At 54.6% G+C, this 16,143-nt stretch overlaps 1 protein-coding gene across 1 annotated transcript in view; it reads left to right on the top strand.

Annotated features, from left to right (window-relative positions):
* Window positions 1-16,143, top strand: part of LOC144938229 (contactin-associated protein-like 2) — a 137,787-nt gene that overhangs the window by 85,168 nt on the left and 36,476 nt on the right. The window contains exons 8-16 of the mRNA XM_078866054.1: window positions 1,790-2,081; window positions 2,669-2,818; window positions 5,987-6,155; window positions 7,029-7,135; window positions 7,729-7,848; window positions 8,254-8,493; window positions 9,364-9,520; window positions 14,110-14,237; window positions 15,494-15,664. Coding sequence (XP_078722180.1) covers window positions 1,790-2,081; window positions 2,669-2,818; window positions 5,987-6,155; window positions 7,029-7,135; window positions 7,729-7,848; window positions 8,254-8,493; window positions 9,364-9,520; window positions 14,110-14,237; window positions 15,494-15,664 — 1,534 coding nt within the window. The remainder of the gene's footprint in view (window positions 1-1,789; window positions 2,082-2,668; window positions 2,819-5,986; window positions 6,156-7,028; window positions 7,136-7,728; window positions 7,849-8,253; window positions 8,494-9,363; window positions 9,521-14,109; window positions 14,238-15,493; window positions 15,665-16,143) is intronic.

The following is a 16,143-nucleotide window of genomic DNA, read 5'->3' as shown; positions in this document are numbered from 1 at the left end:
GCCACGGTGGCTAGGAGATGTTAACTCCCTCGCCTGGTCTACAGGAGGTCGTGGGTTCGATCCTGACCCTGACGCCTGCTGCTGCTGTATATTTGGACTTTGTGTGTCTGTTTCTCTCTCCCTGTGGTCGCGTGGATTTTTCTCCGGGTTCCCCCCCCCCCCCTCCACATTTAGAATCAACATCACGCGTGCTAATAAAGAGTATGTGGCCGCTGCTATAAACGTCCACGTGATAAGCCACTCCGCTGAGACATCATTTGTGGTCGCCAGGTCCCTTCTGAAAACGAGCTACAAACTCAGCGGGGACCCTACCTGGCAAAAATACTAAAAGCTGCTCGTAGTTTTTTTCTGGATCAACGGCATAATAATAGTGATGATGATGACAACAAAACATGAAACACTGGGCACGTTTTTTCCCGCGGCGTCGCAGACCAGGCGGCCGTCACCAGCGAGGGAATTTTTATTTATCGGAGCGATTTTTTTTCTTATTGTCGGGGAAATGTCTTTCTTTGCTTCTATGGAGGCGCACGACTTCTCTCCGTGTTTATTTTGGCTTCGCGCTAAGCGGCGCGGACTGAAAATTAAGCCCTCGACGGGATCCGACGATGAGTTCATTAGCTTCGTGTGCGCGCCGCATGTTGATGGGTGAGCGTGTGTTGCGTGAGCGTGTGTTGTGAGTGTGTGTGTGTCGCGTGTTAACTTAGGCGCACACTTGTTCTTGGAGGCAACACGTTTCTTTAACACAGGGGTGGGGAACGTCCGGCCCGCGGGCCGTACGAGGCCCGCAAAATCATTTGGTCTGGCCCTGCCAAGGCAACCGCAGGCGGGACTCGAAATTCAATAAATCTCGGAGCAAACCTGGAAAAGCAGTTACGAGTAGCAACACCATCAATACCAGCTAGCGTCGCACGCCTCACCAAAGAGAAGCAGTTCCAGCCATCACATTAGGGGCGAGTTAATAAAATGTTTGACCAAATGTAACAGGCTAATTTTTAAGTTGATGATTTTGTATGGCCCGCGAATGATGTTATAAATATCCAAATGGCCCTTGGCAGAACAAAGGTTCCCCACCCCTGATTTAACACAACGGGTAACTCAAGTTGAAGTTCATTTATTAGGTATAGCCCTGTGAGCCATTCGGCTCTTGAATCGGGTGCAACCGCAACAAACAAAAAACTAAAACATGAACAAAAAACATCTTAAAGTGAATATGTGACTTAAGTGTAAACAGCAAATCCAAGAAAAGACAGCAAAATATTGCAGAAAAAACACAGTACACCAACGCTGTGTGCAAAAATCCCAGTGGGATGCAAGTCAAACAACAACAACAACAACCACAAGACAACTCGAACAGGATAACAGCAGAGGGTGGTGACCACCACGGCCAACTAGACTGACACTCGGAGAGACAAGTCTACCGTCGGACCAGGACAGCTAGCGAGCTGTCTGGTCCACGCGTGAAGACCCGAGACCGAGATTTGAGGATGGCCACTTCATGCCCAGAGTTGAACGCCGCGATCCCTCTCGGGACCCCGCTGATAACCCCCCTGGCCACGCCCCCCTTCCAGAACCCTCGCGGGGACTCTGGACCCCCATCACGTTCTGTTGACGTGACAACCCTTACTAGTTGGCAGTGTCGGGTGGTGGCGGGTTTTAACGACACACATTTACATATTTACGTGATCTAACCCAAAAACCTCTTTTATGGATATTATATGTTGCATGTGCCACTAATCCATCATTTTCCCCCTCCTACATTGAACACGTTCTCCCCCCCCCCCCGCTACAGGGCAACGTGACGTCCCGCTGCCTTGACCCCGGCTCGACCTCCGTGACCTTCCCGCGCCCTGGCTCCTGGCTCCGTCTCGACGCTCCCCCGGGCCTCGCCTCCCTCTCCTTCTCCCTGGAGCTGCGCACGTGGCAGGAGCGCGCCCTCCTCCTCCACCTCCCCCTGGGGGGCACGGCGGGGGCGGGTGGCGGGGGGCCCGCGGGGGGGGGCTCCCTGTCCGTCGTGCTGGCCGACGGGCAGGTCAGCGTGTCGGTGCGACAGGCACGCCGGACCAACGCCCACATCACCGCAGGTGATTCGGGGCGACCCGCCGAGGTGTGAGATTGTTGGTTCGAGGGTGCGAGGGCCCTGCAATGTCTCGCCCGCGACGCTGCTGGCGGACGAACGGTGGGAGGGAAAAGGGCGGGGGCCACTGAACTCCATCGGTCACCACTTGTAGAGTTGATGCTGCTGATGCTGATGTTGTTGTTGCTGTTGATGTTGATTCTCTTGCTGCTGCTGTTGTTTCTACTGTTGATGATGATGATGATTCTGTTGGTGCTGCTGTTGATGTGGCTGCTGCTGTTATTGCTGCTGCTGATGATGATGATGTTGCTGTTGCTGCTGATGTCGCTGCTGATGATGATTCTGTTGGTGCAGCTGCTGATGTCACTACTGTTGTTTTGCTGCCTGCTCATGATTATTCTGTTGTTACTTTTGCTGATGATGACGTGTTCTGTTGGTGCTGCTGCTGCTGATGCTGATTCTGTTTCTGCAGCTGCTGATGTCACTAGTGCTCTTGCTGCTGCTGCTGCTGCTGCTGCCGATGACGATTCTGTTGGTGCTGTCGCTATTCTTGTTGTTGTTGTTTGTTGTTGTTGTTGCGTCGCTGGGCGGCAGGGTCGGCCGTGAACGACGGTCAGTGGCACTCGGTGCTGGTGGAGGCTCGCCGCAACTTCCTGTCGCTCGTTCTGGACGGAGAGCCCTCGACGGCCATGCACTCCAACAGCCAGCTCGACATCGTCACGGGTGACCACTGCTACCTGGGAGGTGAGGTCAAATAGGTCACAGGGTGAAGATATCCATGCTACAGGGGGGGGGGGTGGGGGGTTGGGGCTAAGGTCGCATACGTTTAAATGTGTGTATGTTGAGACTTCTTTTGCACCGCACGTGACTAACCGTGCTCATCGTTGAAGCCGCGCACCACCCCAAACATCCGATGAGTAAGGATCGCCACGTAAAGACGACGTGACGAATATAAATATATTAAACAACACCTTCATTATCGGGAATGTTTGTCGAGAAAGCCCACGGGCTAAACTGAAATAGTGTTCTAATCAACAGAGTAGAGCGAGCGTACTGTTCGGTATCGATACTCGTGTTAAGCCACGTAAGTGATCTGGCCAGGTTTGTGTCGTAAGAGCCTCCGCCACCCGACGGCTTGTCCTGCGTATGCTTGACGCAGTTTCGAGTGAAGCGTCGCGTATCTAATGGCAATGTAATGTGCTTGGCCATGTCGGGTGGTGGAGGGTCTTCACGGCACAGATTCGGTCAGACCCATGACGTAGCCTAACCCCAAAAAGCAATTATGAATCGGAATGTTTACGAGGTTTTTGATTTCAATTCGCCCGGAATAAGAACCTGCCGCTGATCGCTGTAACGACGCGATCGCTGTAACGGCGCAATCTTCGTAAAGACGTAATCATCATAATCACGTAATCATCGTAAAGACGCGATCGTCATAACGACGCAATCATCGTAAAGACGTAATCATCATAATCACGTAATCATCGTAACGATGCGATCGCCAAAACGACATAATCATCGTAAAGACGTAATCATTATAATCACGTAATCATCGTAACGATGCGATCGCCATAACGATGCAATCATCGTAAAGACGTAATCATCGTAAAGACGCGATCGCCATAACGACGTAATCATCGTAAAGACGTAATCATCATAATCACGTAATCATCGTAACGATGCGATCGCCATAACGACGCAATCATCGTAAAGACGTAATCATCATAATCACGTAATCATCGTAACGATGCGATCGCCAAAATGACGTAATCATCGTAACCTCACAGTCTGCGTGCACGGAGAGCGTCCGCTTCAGAACACGATGACGTCATAACGTCCACGCTGTCAATGTAACAATTTTGTGTATAAATAACTCATTTAATTGTTTCTTTTTTTTTACTTAAATTATTTTTGTCACTATCGTAATTATCATCGCGAACGTTATCGGTTTAATTCCATAAACAAAAAAAAGCGCGTAATTTTCGCGAAGTCAAATTATTTTGCGCTCCCCGAGAGCGAGGCGCAGGGGAGAGGAAATGTTTGGCATCATTCGGCCCCAAGACGAATAGGCGACGATGACAGCTTCGGGAAGAACGTCTGGGGCTCCTCGACCCGAGGGTGATCTCACAAACCCCACCTGGAGACTCTTCTCAGAAACCCTTCACTCCCCCCCCCCCTCTCAGCCAGTCTACATAACAAAGGCTCAGTCCTTTGTAATGTAGATTAACCGTAATTTCAAGCCGCACCTTACCATAATAATATACACAAAATTAACCCGTAAAAACAAAGTTTTTCACTATAAATCCTTTATATGCGTGTTCAATGGGCCACAACCCAGCCCACATTGGTCTTTGAAACGGGCGGCTAGAGTCCTCTCGTCCTCTGGCTTGAGATGGCTGCCACCTATGGGTCAGATGATTGCCTGCCACCATTAAGCAATTGGTAGTTAAATATAAAAAAAAATTACCTAAAAAGTGTAAAATTTAGGAAAAAAAATGTTCACGAAAAGAAATTGTCACGCACAACGAGTCTGTGTGCAAAATGTCAGCTCGATTGGATCACGGGAAGTGGGTTAAAAAACGATCGAAAGATTTGCACGGTCGTAAGCACGCAAGCAAGCAAGCAAGTGACCTTAATATAAAGGATTTAAAAAGGGGGCCTGTACTGGCTCATCTCCCCCTCAACCAGCATATATACGGGGTAGTATCTCTTGGAATTTCTCATTTACTTGATACAGCAAGCTTGCTGTGACGGTTCCACCTGAAGACGGAAGCTTGTGTTGCCTCCGAAACGTCGTGATTTTTATTATTTTATTTTACTTTTATTAAATTAAAATTTTTACCTACGTGACTTTACCGAAAAAACCTAAGAATATCAATCCTTGCAGTCACGAAAGCTTCAAATCTAGAAGTAAAAACAAATTTCATCTTTTCCGTCCCCTCTCCTTGGTGGTGGCGTTGTGACGGCGGTGCCGGGTCTGCGTGTTGAGTGGACCCCGGGTGGGGCGGCGTCAAATTCGCGACGTTGCCGTTTCCTCCCACCCTTCGATTTGCGTCCCGCTTCTTGTGGTTTCGAGACGTTAACTGCCTCGCCTGGTGCACAGGAGGTCCGTGGGTTCTCTCTCGCCGCGGTTGTGCGTGGATTTTTCTCCGGGTCCTGCGGGTTTTACCCTCCACATTTAGAATCGACGCCGCGCGTTCAGAGCGTTTGGCTGCTGCTATAAATGTCCACGTGATGGTAAGACGCTTCGTTGAGAGCTATTACATGTTTCAGTTTAATTTCAGTTTCATTTATTACGTATAACCCTGTGAGCCATGCGGCTCTTGACTCGGGTGCAACCGCAACAAAACAAAAACACGAACAAGAAACATCTTAAAGTGACTACCACGCAGCAGAAAAATCCAGGAAAAAACAGCAAAGTCTTCCAGAAAAATCACCGCATTTCAGCGCTGTGTGAAAAAATCCCAGTGGGATGCAAGTCAAACAATAACAACCATAAGACAATTTAGATTAAAGTTATCATGCTAACTCTTTACTACAACAAACAAACATGGCTAAACCAAAACGTTTTCAAAATCACCAAAATAAAGCTATAAAAACAATGTAACGTCGTGATTTATTTATTGTATTTATACCTACGTGACTTTACCGAAAGAACCAAAGAGCAAATATTAAGATGTTTTCTGCGAATGATTGAGTTGTTATGCACGGATATCAATAACGACGCTCACACGCGCAGACAGAGAGAGAGTGGGAATGGTTGAGAATGATTTCAGAGGTGCGGGAAACTGTACGAGAACGTGCGAAGGCAGCCAGAGCTGGCGCCAAGAATTGCCTCAGCTCTGCGGTCCTCCAGTTGGACCAACTCTGTCCACCCCCCATCCCCCCCCTCCCCCCCCTCACCTCGGCCAGGCTGCCCGGACGCGACCTCGTGCCCTGTCGCCACCCTGCCACCCTCCTTCCTGGGCTGCGTGCGATCCGTCGTTGTCCACCAGCGGGAAGTCGACCTCCGCCTCCTGGAGCGCGGCCTCCTGGGGAATCACTCGCACCTGCAGGTGGACACCTGTGGGATCCTGGACAGGTGGGGGGGCGTGTGTGTTAGGCGTGTGTGTGTTAGGTGTGTGTGTTAGGTGTGTGTGTGTGTTAAGTGTGTGTGTGTTAGGTGTGTGTGTGTTAGGTGTGTGTGTGTTAGGTGTGTGTTAGTGCGTGTGTGTTAGGTGTGTGTGTGTGTTAGGTGTGTGTGTGTTAGGTGTGTGTGTTAGGTGTGTGTGTGTGTTAGGTGTGTGTGTGTGTATTAGGTGTGTGTGTGCTAGGTGTGTGTGTGCTAGGTGTATGTGTGTTAGGTGTGTGTGTTAGTGCGTGTTAGAGCTGGTGTAGCGGTCTGCGCGCTGCGCTACGAACCTGGCGACACGGGTTCGATTCCCGCTTACGGCCAACACCCAGTGACGATGATCTGAACAGGTCCTGGGCCTCCCTTAGGTCGACTCGGCCTCAAACGAGTACCTGGTGCAGTGTGTAAACATCGTCACTGGGGAGACAAAGGCAGTCGGGCGTGGTGCTGGCCACCCAACCCCTCGTGTGCCGTGCCGGTCTTCATAGGTGCTCGCTAACAGCACTCGCTCCGATAATACGTTTAAGGCTTTACGTGGGATCTTTGTCTTTGAGTGTTACTTGCTGTTTGTGTCTAACGTACTGTTATGGCTTATATGTGCACATGAAATGTGCGTGTTAAGTATGTTTACCTTACACATGTGTGCGTCTGTGATATAAGTGCGTGTCTCGTGTTGAATGCGTGCGTCGCGTGTGTGCGTTGAGTGTCACACACGCGTGTCGCGTGTCACGTGTTGCGTGCGTTGAGTGTCACACACGCGTGCGTCACGTGTCACACACATGTCACGTGTCACACGCGCGCGCGTCACGTGTCACACACGCGCGTGTCACGTGCCGCGTGCAGGTGCCTCCCCGACCACTGCGAGCACGGTGGCCGCTGCGCCCAGACGTGGGACTCGTTCTCGTGCCAGTGCGAGAACACGGGGTACACCGGCACCACCTGCCACCGCTGTGAGTCCACGCGGGGGGGGGGGGGGGGATGTGTGTGGGTACTTCCATCTCTTACAAGACTTTTGGTCAGCGCGGGGGGAAGAGTAGACCAAGTACCGTCGAGAGCTCCCTCTGGTAGAGGACCATCCACCCGCAGTGGCGTGGGCAAGCACTTGCAGGGCTGCGCCTTGACTTTTGAACTCAGATGCATGGGTAATATTGGGCGTCTTCTCCAGGTGGTCGCGTGGATTTTTCTCCCGGTCCTTTGGTTATTCCCTCGTTATTCAGAATCAACGTCACGCGTTTAGAGTATTTGGCTGCTATAACTTTCCAGGTGATTAGCCACTTCGCTGAGCGATCGTTTGTGTTGGCCAGGTCGCTTCTCAGTGGTGAAATTAAAATAAAAAAACAGTTAGGACCACGCGGTGACTTTGACCACCGTGCGGTTTGTACGTTTGCGGGTGACGGTGTAAACAAGTCCCTGACCTTCGCACAGCGGGGATCGTTTCTGCCAACCGTTGCCGGTTTTAACCGGTAACCGCTTCGGTTTTACCAGCGCTCGCTCTTTACCGACCCCCCCTCGCGTGTGCCGCGCGTGCTGCGCCCCTGCGTAGCGGTGCACGAGCGATCGTGCGAGGCCTACAAGCAGCTAGGCCGCTCCTCCGGCCTCTACTCCATCGACACGGACGGCAGCGGCCCCTTGGGGCCCGTGCAAGTCTTCTGCAACATCACAGGTGGGGGGGTGGGGGGGCGAGAGATGGAGGTGGGTGGGAGATGCGTGCGTCCCCACATCCCCACGTCCGTGTGTGCGTCCATGCGTGTGTCCGATCATCCATGCGTGTGTCTGTCCGTGAGTGTGTCCGTCCATGAGTGTGTCCGTCTGTGCGTGTGTCCGATCATCCATGCGTGTGTCCGTCCGTGCGTGTGTCCGTCCATGAGTGTGTCCATCCATGCGTGTGTCCGATCATCCATGCGTGTGTCCGTCCGTGCATGTGTCCGTCCATCCATTGCGTGTGTCCGTCCGTGCGTGTGTCCGTCTGTGCGTGTGTCCAATCATCCATGCGTGTGTCCGTTTTTGCGTGTGTACAATCATCCGTGCGTGTGTCCATCCGTCCGCGTGTGCGTCCGTGCGCGCGTAGAGGACGCGGTGTGGACGACGCTGCCCGCGACGCCGCGGGGCGCCACCGCGGCCGCCTCGGTGGCGGTGGTGGCGGCGGCGGCGGTCGCCGTCTCGGGCTCGAGCCCCGAGCGGCCGCACGTGGCGCGCTTCTCCTACAACGCCACGGCCGAGCAGCTGGCGGCCGTGGCCGCGCAGGCCGAGAGCTGCGAGCAGCAGGTGGACTACTCCTGCCGACGCTCGCGACTCCTCAACTCGCCAGGTGCGCGCGCGTCCGCGTGTACGTGGCCGATTGTGATTGGGTCGTCGTCGTCAACGGCAACATCATCGTCGTCGTCATCATCATTATCATCATACGGCTGTCATCGCCATCATCGTCATTATTGTCATCATCGTCGTAGTCATTTCCTTCATTATCATCATCGACGTAATTTTTTTCATCATTATCATCATCATGTGGTTGCGTGTGATTGTTACACACGGTCGCGGGTGGCCCACGCAACAATGCGACTGCGCGTTCAGCCCCGTCGAGCTGGTGGTCTAGACAAGGCCGAAGGAGCGTTGCACGTGCAATGCTGCCCGGTGGTCCACGTGACATTCACGCAAGGCACGGCGGGGGTCGTGTCTTCGCTTTGTTGCGCTGCTGTTGAACAGAGTTGACCAAACACGCCCGCTGTAGGACCGCAGAGCTTGGGCAATTGTCGGCGCCGGTTCTGGCTGCCCCCTGCCGCTTGTCGGTGGTGTCGCGCGCCTCCGACTCCGTGTGAGAGCGAACGGCAACCGGCTACGGCGCGCGTTGCAAATGTCCGTTCGCACGCACACGTAGTGTTGGTTGGCGATGATGACGACGATGATAATAACGATGACGACGATGACGACGACGACGACGACGACGACGACGACGACGACGACGACGACGACGACGACGACGACGACGACGACGACGACGACGACGATGATGATGACGATGATGACGATGATGATGACGACGATGATGACGACGATGACGACGACGACGACGATGATGACGACGATGACGACGACGATGATGACGACGACGACGATGATAACGACCACGACGATGATGGCGGTTGCACCGCTCTCTCCTCCCCCGCCCCCTCCCCCTGGGCAGAGGGCCCCCCCATGGTGTGGTGGGTCGCTCGAAGCGGTGAGCGGCAGTCCTACTGGGGCGGCTCAAGCCCCGGGGTCCACAAGTGCGCATGCGGCATCGAGCGCAACTGCACGCAGCCCCGCGTCCACTGCAACTGCGACGCGGACCTGCCCGTCTGGTACGTGCGCTCGCAAAGACAAAGGTGCCCCCCCCTCCCGTATAGCCTCTAAAGAGATTGTCGGGGCAAGTGCCGCTGGCGGAGTCGCGGCACGTGTGGAGGCCGTCCAGCGCCGCTACCGCCCGGCCGTCTTTGTCTCTCACCCCACCCCGAGTGGCGATGTTTACACACCGCAACAGGTACTCAGTTGAGGCTGAGCCGACCTAGGGGAGAAACCCACGAACGGTTCTGATAATCGTCACCTGTGTTGGCCGCCGTGAGCGGGAATCTAACTTCGGGTCGCCGGGTTCGTAGCGCAGCGCCACACTGCCACGTGTGCGTGTATTCACGTGCGCACGCGCGCGCGCGCACGCACGCGCGCACGGGCGCGCACGCACGCGCGGGGTGTGGGGTGGAGAGGGCAGAGGAGGGTGATGACGCAGCGCTTTGGACGTTGCACCCTTGAGCCTGGATGCTTTGGGTGGCGCGGTGGTGTGACGGATTGTGCCTCGCAGCGAGAAGCCCCTGGGTTCCATTCCCCTGCTCGGGCGCCTTTCTGCTTCTGAGAATCTCCGTTCTCTCTCCAGAGCGCCCCTGGTTTCATCTCACATAGCACGCAATAAAAGCTACACAAGAGCGTATCCCGTATTGACGTAACACATCCCAATGCGGAAAAACGATCTGCAAATCATTCAATGGGGGGGTGGGGGGGGGAATTACATGTAGCAGCAGCAGCAGCAGCATTGATCCGTCCAGCCACAACAACAAAAGCTTGGCAGGATCGTCCCGAAAATGAGTCTTGGTACTCGGCGAGGCTTATACGGGTGAAGGCCTCGTAGTTGCAATAATATCATCATCACTATCATGATCATGATCATCGAAATTTCTCAAGTTTGATTCCTGCCCGTGGTTCTGGGATCGACGCGTCGTGTTGAGACCACGTGGCAATGTCGCGGAGAGTTGTGGGAGAGCGAGTTCCACGTGTGTGTGTGTGTGTGTACGTACGGAGAGGTTTGGGAGAGCGAGTCCCACGTGCGTGTGTGTGTGTACGTACGGAGAGTTGTGGGAGAGCGAGTCCCACGTGTGTGTACGTACGTTGAACTTCTTTAGCACCGTACGTAGCCCACCGTGCTAATCCCAAAAAAGCAGCAGTTCTAAAGAAACGTGTTCTTCTTTTTAGTTTAGAGAATTGAAAAGGTTGCTCAACATTTAAGTCTGCTTTGAAAACCCAATTTCTTTAAAGTGGCCATCGCTCTATCGTCCGTCCGGTTGCCCCTGGCTCTGTTGTTGCCTCCTGCCTTTCATACATCGTGCTATTGGGATCCTCGGATGGAATGCGCAATTATACATTGTAATTATCATTATTATTGTAGGCTGCGGGAGGCTATGTGGTGAGCAGCGGAGAACATTGGAGCAAAATGCATCGCTCTCTCACCCACGCAACTCACCAGCAGGGCGAAGTGAGGTCAAAATAATCCCCCACGACCCCACACAGCTGCTAGGAGTTCTAGATTTGAAGCTTTCGTGACTGCAAGAATTCATACTCTTAGTTTTTTTTCGGTAAAGTCACGTAGGTAAAAAATAAAAATAATAAAAGTAATAATAGAAATAAAATAAAATAATAAATCACGACGTTTCGGAGGCAACACAAGCTTCCGTCTTCAGGTGGAACCGTCACAGCACGATTGCTGTATCAAGTAAAGGAGACTTCACGTGGGAGGAGCGATCGTTGTTGGGACTCCATGTGGGGGTGGGTTAGATTGTTGTTGGGACTCCACGAGGGGGTGGGGGGGGCGATCGCTGTTGGGACTCCACGAGTGTCACGTGCTGCCCCGAAGAGTTGGCAGCACGGACGGGAGGCGTGAGAGCGCTCACCACGTCGGGAACGAGCGTCTCGCTTGCTGGGCTCACTCAACACTTTCACACTCCCCCCTCCTCCTCCCCCTTCTCCACGTCCACTCGTTATCCCATAAGTCAGCCCAGCCGCTCCCCCCCCCCCAGCATCCCACCCAATCCTCTTTGTCTGGCAAACATGATTTGCCGATTCGCAGTGCCATGCCTCTCGCCTCGCCTCGCCCGCTCTTGGGGGAATTTGCGAGGCGTTTATTGCCTCTCCATTGTAACGGGGGGGGGGGGGGGGTGTTAGTGGGGGTTGTGGAACAGAGTTGGGAAAATCGCTTCTGATAATCAAATAAAAGTTTGACAGCTGCCGTTATTGCTCGGCTGATTTGACGTGAGCAAGGCCCAGCCACTGACGCAATTGTAGTCCCTCCGCTCCTCGTCTCCAGGCCCTATCTCCCTCCTCCTCGTCCCCCCCCCCTCCTCTTCCTCTCTCCGTTGTTTGGCCTCGCTCCAAGTTCGCCTTTCGCTCGGCTTATTCCCCTCCCCTCTCTCACTCTGCGATGCATTTCGCGACTCCATCTCGCCCCCCCCCTCTCTCTCTCTGACGCTCGCTCGCTCGCTCGCTTTGACCCTCGCTGACTTTTCCCCTGCTTCGAAATGTGTCGTGTTTTGTATTACGGCGTTTTTATGCCACTTGTAAATATTTCGTGTTTTGGTTGTCGCCTTTGCCCCTCTGTTTCCCGTCTCGCTCCCTCCGCTTCGGAGTGTCAGCCTCAAGTTTGTTCAGCGCCCAGTCGATGCGGCCCTGCTACATCCACTGAGTTGTCGGCTCGTGCTTTCCCGAGACCACTTTCTACCCCCCCCAACTTCAGCCCCCCCCCGCCCCTCCCTCGCGCCTCCCCCTTCCCCCGCCCCTGCTCCCCCTTTCCCCCACAACTTCCCCCCCCGCCAACTTCCCCCCGCATCCTTGCCCCCCCCCCGGCCCCTACCCCCGCCCCTCACCCCCTGCCCCTTCATCCACCCAACGCCCCCCTCGCCCCTCCCCCTTCGCCCCCAACTTCGCCCCTCCCCCCACCCCCACCCCCCCCGCCCCTCCGCCCCCTCGCTCCCCCGGCCCTCCGCTCCCTCGCCCCCCAACTTCGCTCCGCTCACCCCCCCGCATCGCCCCCCCCCCACATCGCCCCCCCCCACATCGCCCCCCCACTAATGCACGAGGCACCACCTCACGTCGCCGCGTGGAGAAATGTACAAAATCCCCCCCCCCCCCCCCCACACTGAGACGTTTCGAGTCTCTTTGCTCGTTCAGTGACTACGGTTACGCATCCGCAGTAGCAATCATCATTTCGTAGCCCTCTAGTCAATGGACTTCTTCCCCGTTAAATTCCCCTTCCCTCTCACACCCACATGGCTCGTCAATCACGTAAGTCTGCTTTGACCATACTTCACCACTATTGTCGGTCGGCCGCTGTTGTTCGCCACGGCCGGGAGGAGTCCAACCGAGGCTTGCGAGGGTCTGCGGTGCTCCCGAGTAAGATTGCGTTGAGCGGAGTCGATATCGGTGCCGGATTTCACCCTCGTCACGCGACAGCTCGTTTGCTCTCTGCATCTCACATCCACCCCTCTCGCTCCCTCTCTCTTCCTCTCCCTTGACACCTTCCTCCCCCATCCTCTCACCCACCCACCTGTCACCTCTCTCTCTCTCTCTCCCTGCTCACGAATCCTCTTACCCATTCCTCTCTTACCTCTCTCTCTTTTTTATACGATCAGTGGAAACAAGAAGATGCTCGGTGTAGTCGGCACTTTGCTTCGTTTATCATTTCGTTTTTTTAGTGTTTTTTTTCAATGCTTTGCTTTATGTGCCCCCCCCCCTGTTTAAATGAAATATTTTACGAAAGTTTTCAAGCTCTGCTCCCTCTCCCCCCATTTCTCACCCTCATTGCGGCCGCCCCTCAGTGGAAACAAATGTACACGTCTCCCGTAGCCAAACGCTGCGGTGACCTCCAGTGGAGGTTGGCACACTGCACGTTGCCGTCGGCCGTGTGGCTCAGCCGAATCTCGCCGGGTGTAACAGACTTGTACATTTCCTGCGGTGCCAGGGAGGATCTGCCCCATCAGTACTTACGCTGCCAGCGGCTCAAACCAATGTTCCGCCTTTTGGGGGACATCTTCAGGAAATTGGGGGTGCCCTTCTACAACAGCAGCTTCGTGTATGGGGTGGTGCCTTACCTGGCTAACAAGTGTCATGACCTCGCTAACTTCGCCTGTGCGCAGGCGAAGATGGTGGTGTTCAGAAGGAGGAAAAAGATGCAGGAAGGTGACACTGACGGCTGCTCTGTGCTTCCAGTGTTCAAAAGCCTGCTTAAGGCGCGGCTCCGGCTGGAGCACGCATACCACACACATGGCGGTGATGTGCACGTCTCCTTCGAACGCTGGGGAGCCGGACAAGCCCTCTGTACCAGCGTGCACGGCACCCTCGTGTTCACCTTCTGTAGCGCTCGCTCGTCACCATGGCATGCGCGATGACCACCACCGCCACGTGACTTTTCTTTCGCGTTGTGCGCGGTGCATTTAGCGCCACAGCGCGTGGATTTGTAGCGTTTATTTTCATTTGTTTGCTGGTGACTTTGTGTATTTCGAATCGAAATCGCCTCTAGTGCTGTTGCTGCTGGCGGCAATAAAAGTTGTTCAAAAGTCAAAAGTCTCACCCTTCTCACTCTCTCTCTCTCACCCTCTCTCTCTCCCTCTCTCTCACTCTTTCGGTTGCCCAGGCAACGGGACTCGGGCCTCCTCACCTACAAGGAGCACCTGCCGCTGCAGCAGCTCGTCATCGCGGACACGAACCGCACCAACTCCGCCGCCTCCTACCGCGTGGGCCCGCTGCGTTGCCACGGCGACAGTAAGTTGCTCCCCATCGACCAGCCAAAATTGTGGACTGGCTCACATCACACCTGGGCCCTTTGTGTACGGGGCAGAGGCGGCGCGTCTCGAACTTTTTATGGTCCACGGAACCAACTCGGCCGATGCAAACATTTCCTACGGACCGGCCAGCCCAGCACCCACCCCCGGTGACAATACGAATTCACTTCTCTCTCTAAATGCGTCTGATACAAAACTATTCATATTACCGGAACATACAAACATGTCTTTTTGTTCGCGCAGCTTTGAGTTTTTTTTAGGGGGGGGGGGGGGGGGGGGGTTGCGTTTAGATCTTAGGGTTAGGAGGAGTTTAATCAGGGTAGTTTACCTAACTTAATTTTGTAAATTAAACATCAAAAGTGAAATATTCATATTCACCATCAGATGAGCATTGAGGTATTGGTGCTCATCCTCCCTGTTTACAGGCCTCATCATTCCTATGGCGGGGCAGGCGGGGGGGGGGGAGTAGTGGGGGGGGCATGAGGGTGGTTGGTGGTGGACTACACGGGACGACCGCTGTTGACTTACCCACAAATTGGTCCCCCAGGGGGGTGGGGGGGGGGGGGATGATGGCCTGAGTCCATCCCACAACCGGGACTTGAACTCGCAGACTCCCGCTTGCGAGGACGCACGCTGAGCCACCTGGGTGTGCCGTTGTACCCCCAGTCGGCCCCAACAAACATTTACGTAGATTTGCTGCTTGCGTGGTTTGTGAAACAGGCTTCCCTTTTCTCGCTCTCTCTTTTTTTTTACGATCAGTGGAAACAAGAAGATGCTCGGTGTAGTCGGCACTTTGCTTCGTTCATCATTTCGTAATGCCACGCCAGCGGCATTTCATCGGTGCCACTCGCTAAAAACAGCACTTGCCTCAACAGTCTGCTAAGGCTACACGGGGGAAACCTTTGTCTTATGTGTGCGTGTGTGTACAGAAAGCAAAGACAAGGATCCCCCGCTTAGCCTTAACAGACTGTTCGGGCAAGTGCTGTTAGCGAGCACCTATTAAGGCCAGAACGGCACACGAGGGGGTGGGTGGCCAGCACCACGTCTCCCGAGTGGCGATGTTTTTACGCGCCGCACCAGGTACTCATTTGAGGCCGAGTCGACCTAGGGGGAGTCCCACGACCGGTTCAGAAAATCGTTGGCCGTGAGCGGGAATCGAACTCGGGTCGCAGGGGTTGGTAGCGCGGGTTCGTAGCGCTAACCGCTGCTACGCCACCGCTCTCTGTCTTTGTGCAGAGGGCCTCTGGAACGCGGCTCTGTTCACCAGCCAGTCGGCCTACCTGCTCTTCCCCACTTTCCGCGGGGAGACGAACGCCGACATCTCCTTCTTCTTCAAGACGTCGGCGTCGCACGGGATCTTCCTCGAGAACCTGGGCCTGCAGCACTTCATGCGCATCCAGCTCAAGTGTAGGTTGCCGATCTGCGTCGCCCCCCCCCCCCGTATAAACTTGTCGGGGCAAGCGCTGTGAGCGGAGCAGCTGTTATTCACATCACACGAGGTGCTGATGTCTGCACGCTGCGCCAGGTGCCCAGCCAGGGCTGAGTCGATCGAGGCAAGGCCCAGGAGAGGCACAGATTGTAATCGTCACCGACGTTGGCCACGAGCGGGAATCGAACTCGGGCCGCCGGTGGTTCGTAGCTCGGCGCTCGAATCGCGAGACCGCCGCAGGTCCACGTCACGTGCAGGTCGTCGACGTGGGCACCAGCCCCCGTCGTTGTCGGCCGGCTTGTTGTGCGCACAAGAATGTAAACGTGACGACGGACGGACGGGTGGACTGGCGGACAAGCGGATGTATGGATGGATGGACAGAAGGACAGATTAATGGATGGACAGACAAAGCGAGTGCCTTTCCATCCATTAAAAATGGAAGGAACCGGAAAGAGAG

The sequence above is a fragment of the Lampetra fluviatilis genome, chromosome 21, assembly GCF_964198595.1.
Source record: "Lampetra fluviatilis chromosome 21, kcLamFluv1.1, whole genome shotgun sequence".
In the NCBI taxonomy this organism is placed as follows: Eukaryota; Metazoa; Chordata; class Hyperoartia; order Petromyzontiformes; family Petromyzontidae; genus Lampetra; species Lampetra fluviatilis.
Note: the sequence above shows the minus strand (reverse complement) of the source record. Positions and strands in the feature narration are given on the sequence as shown.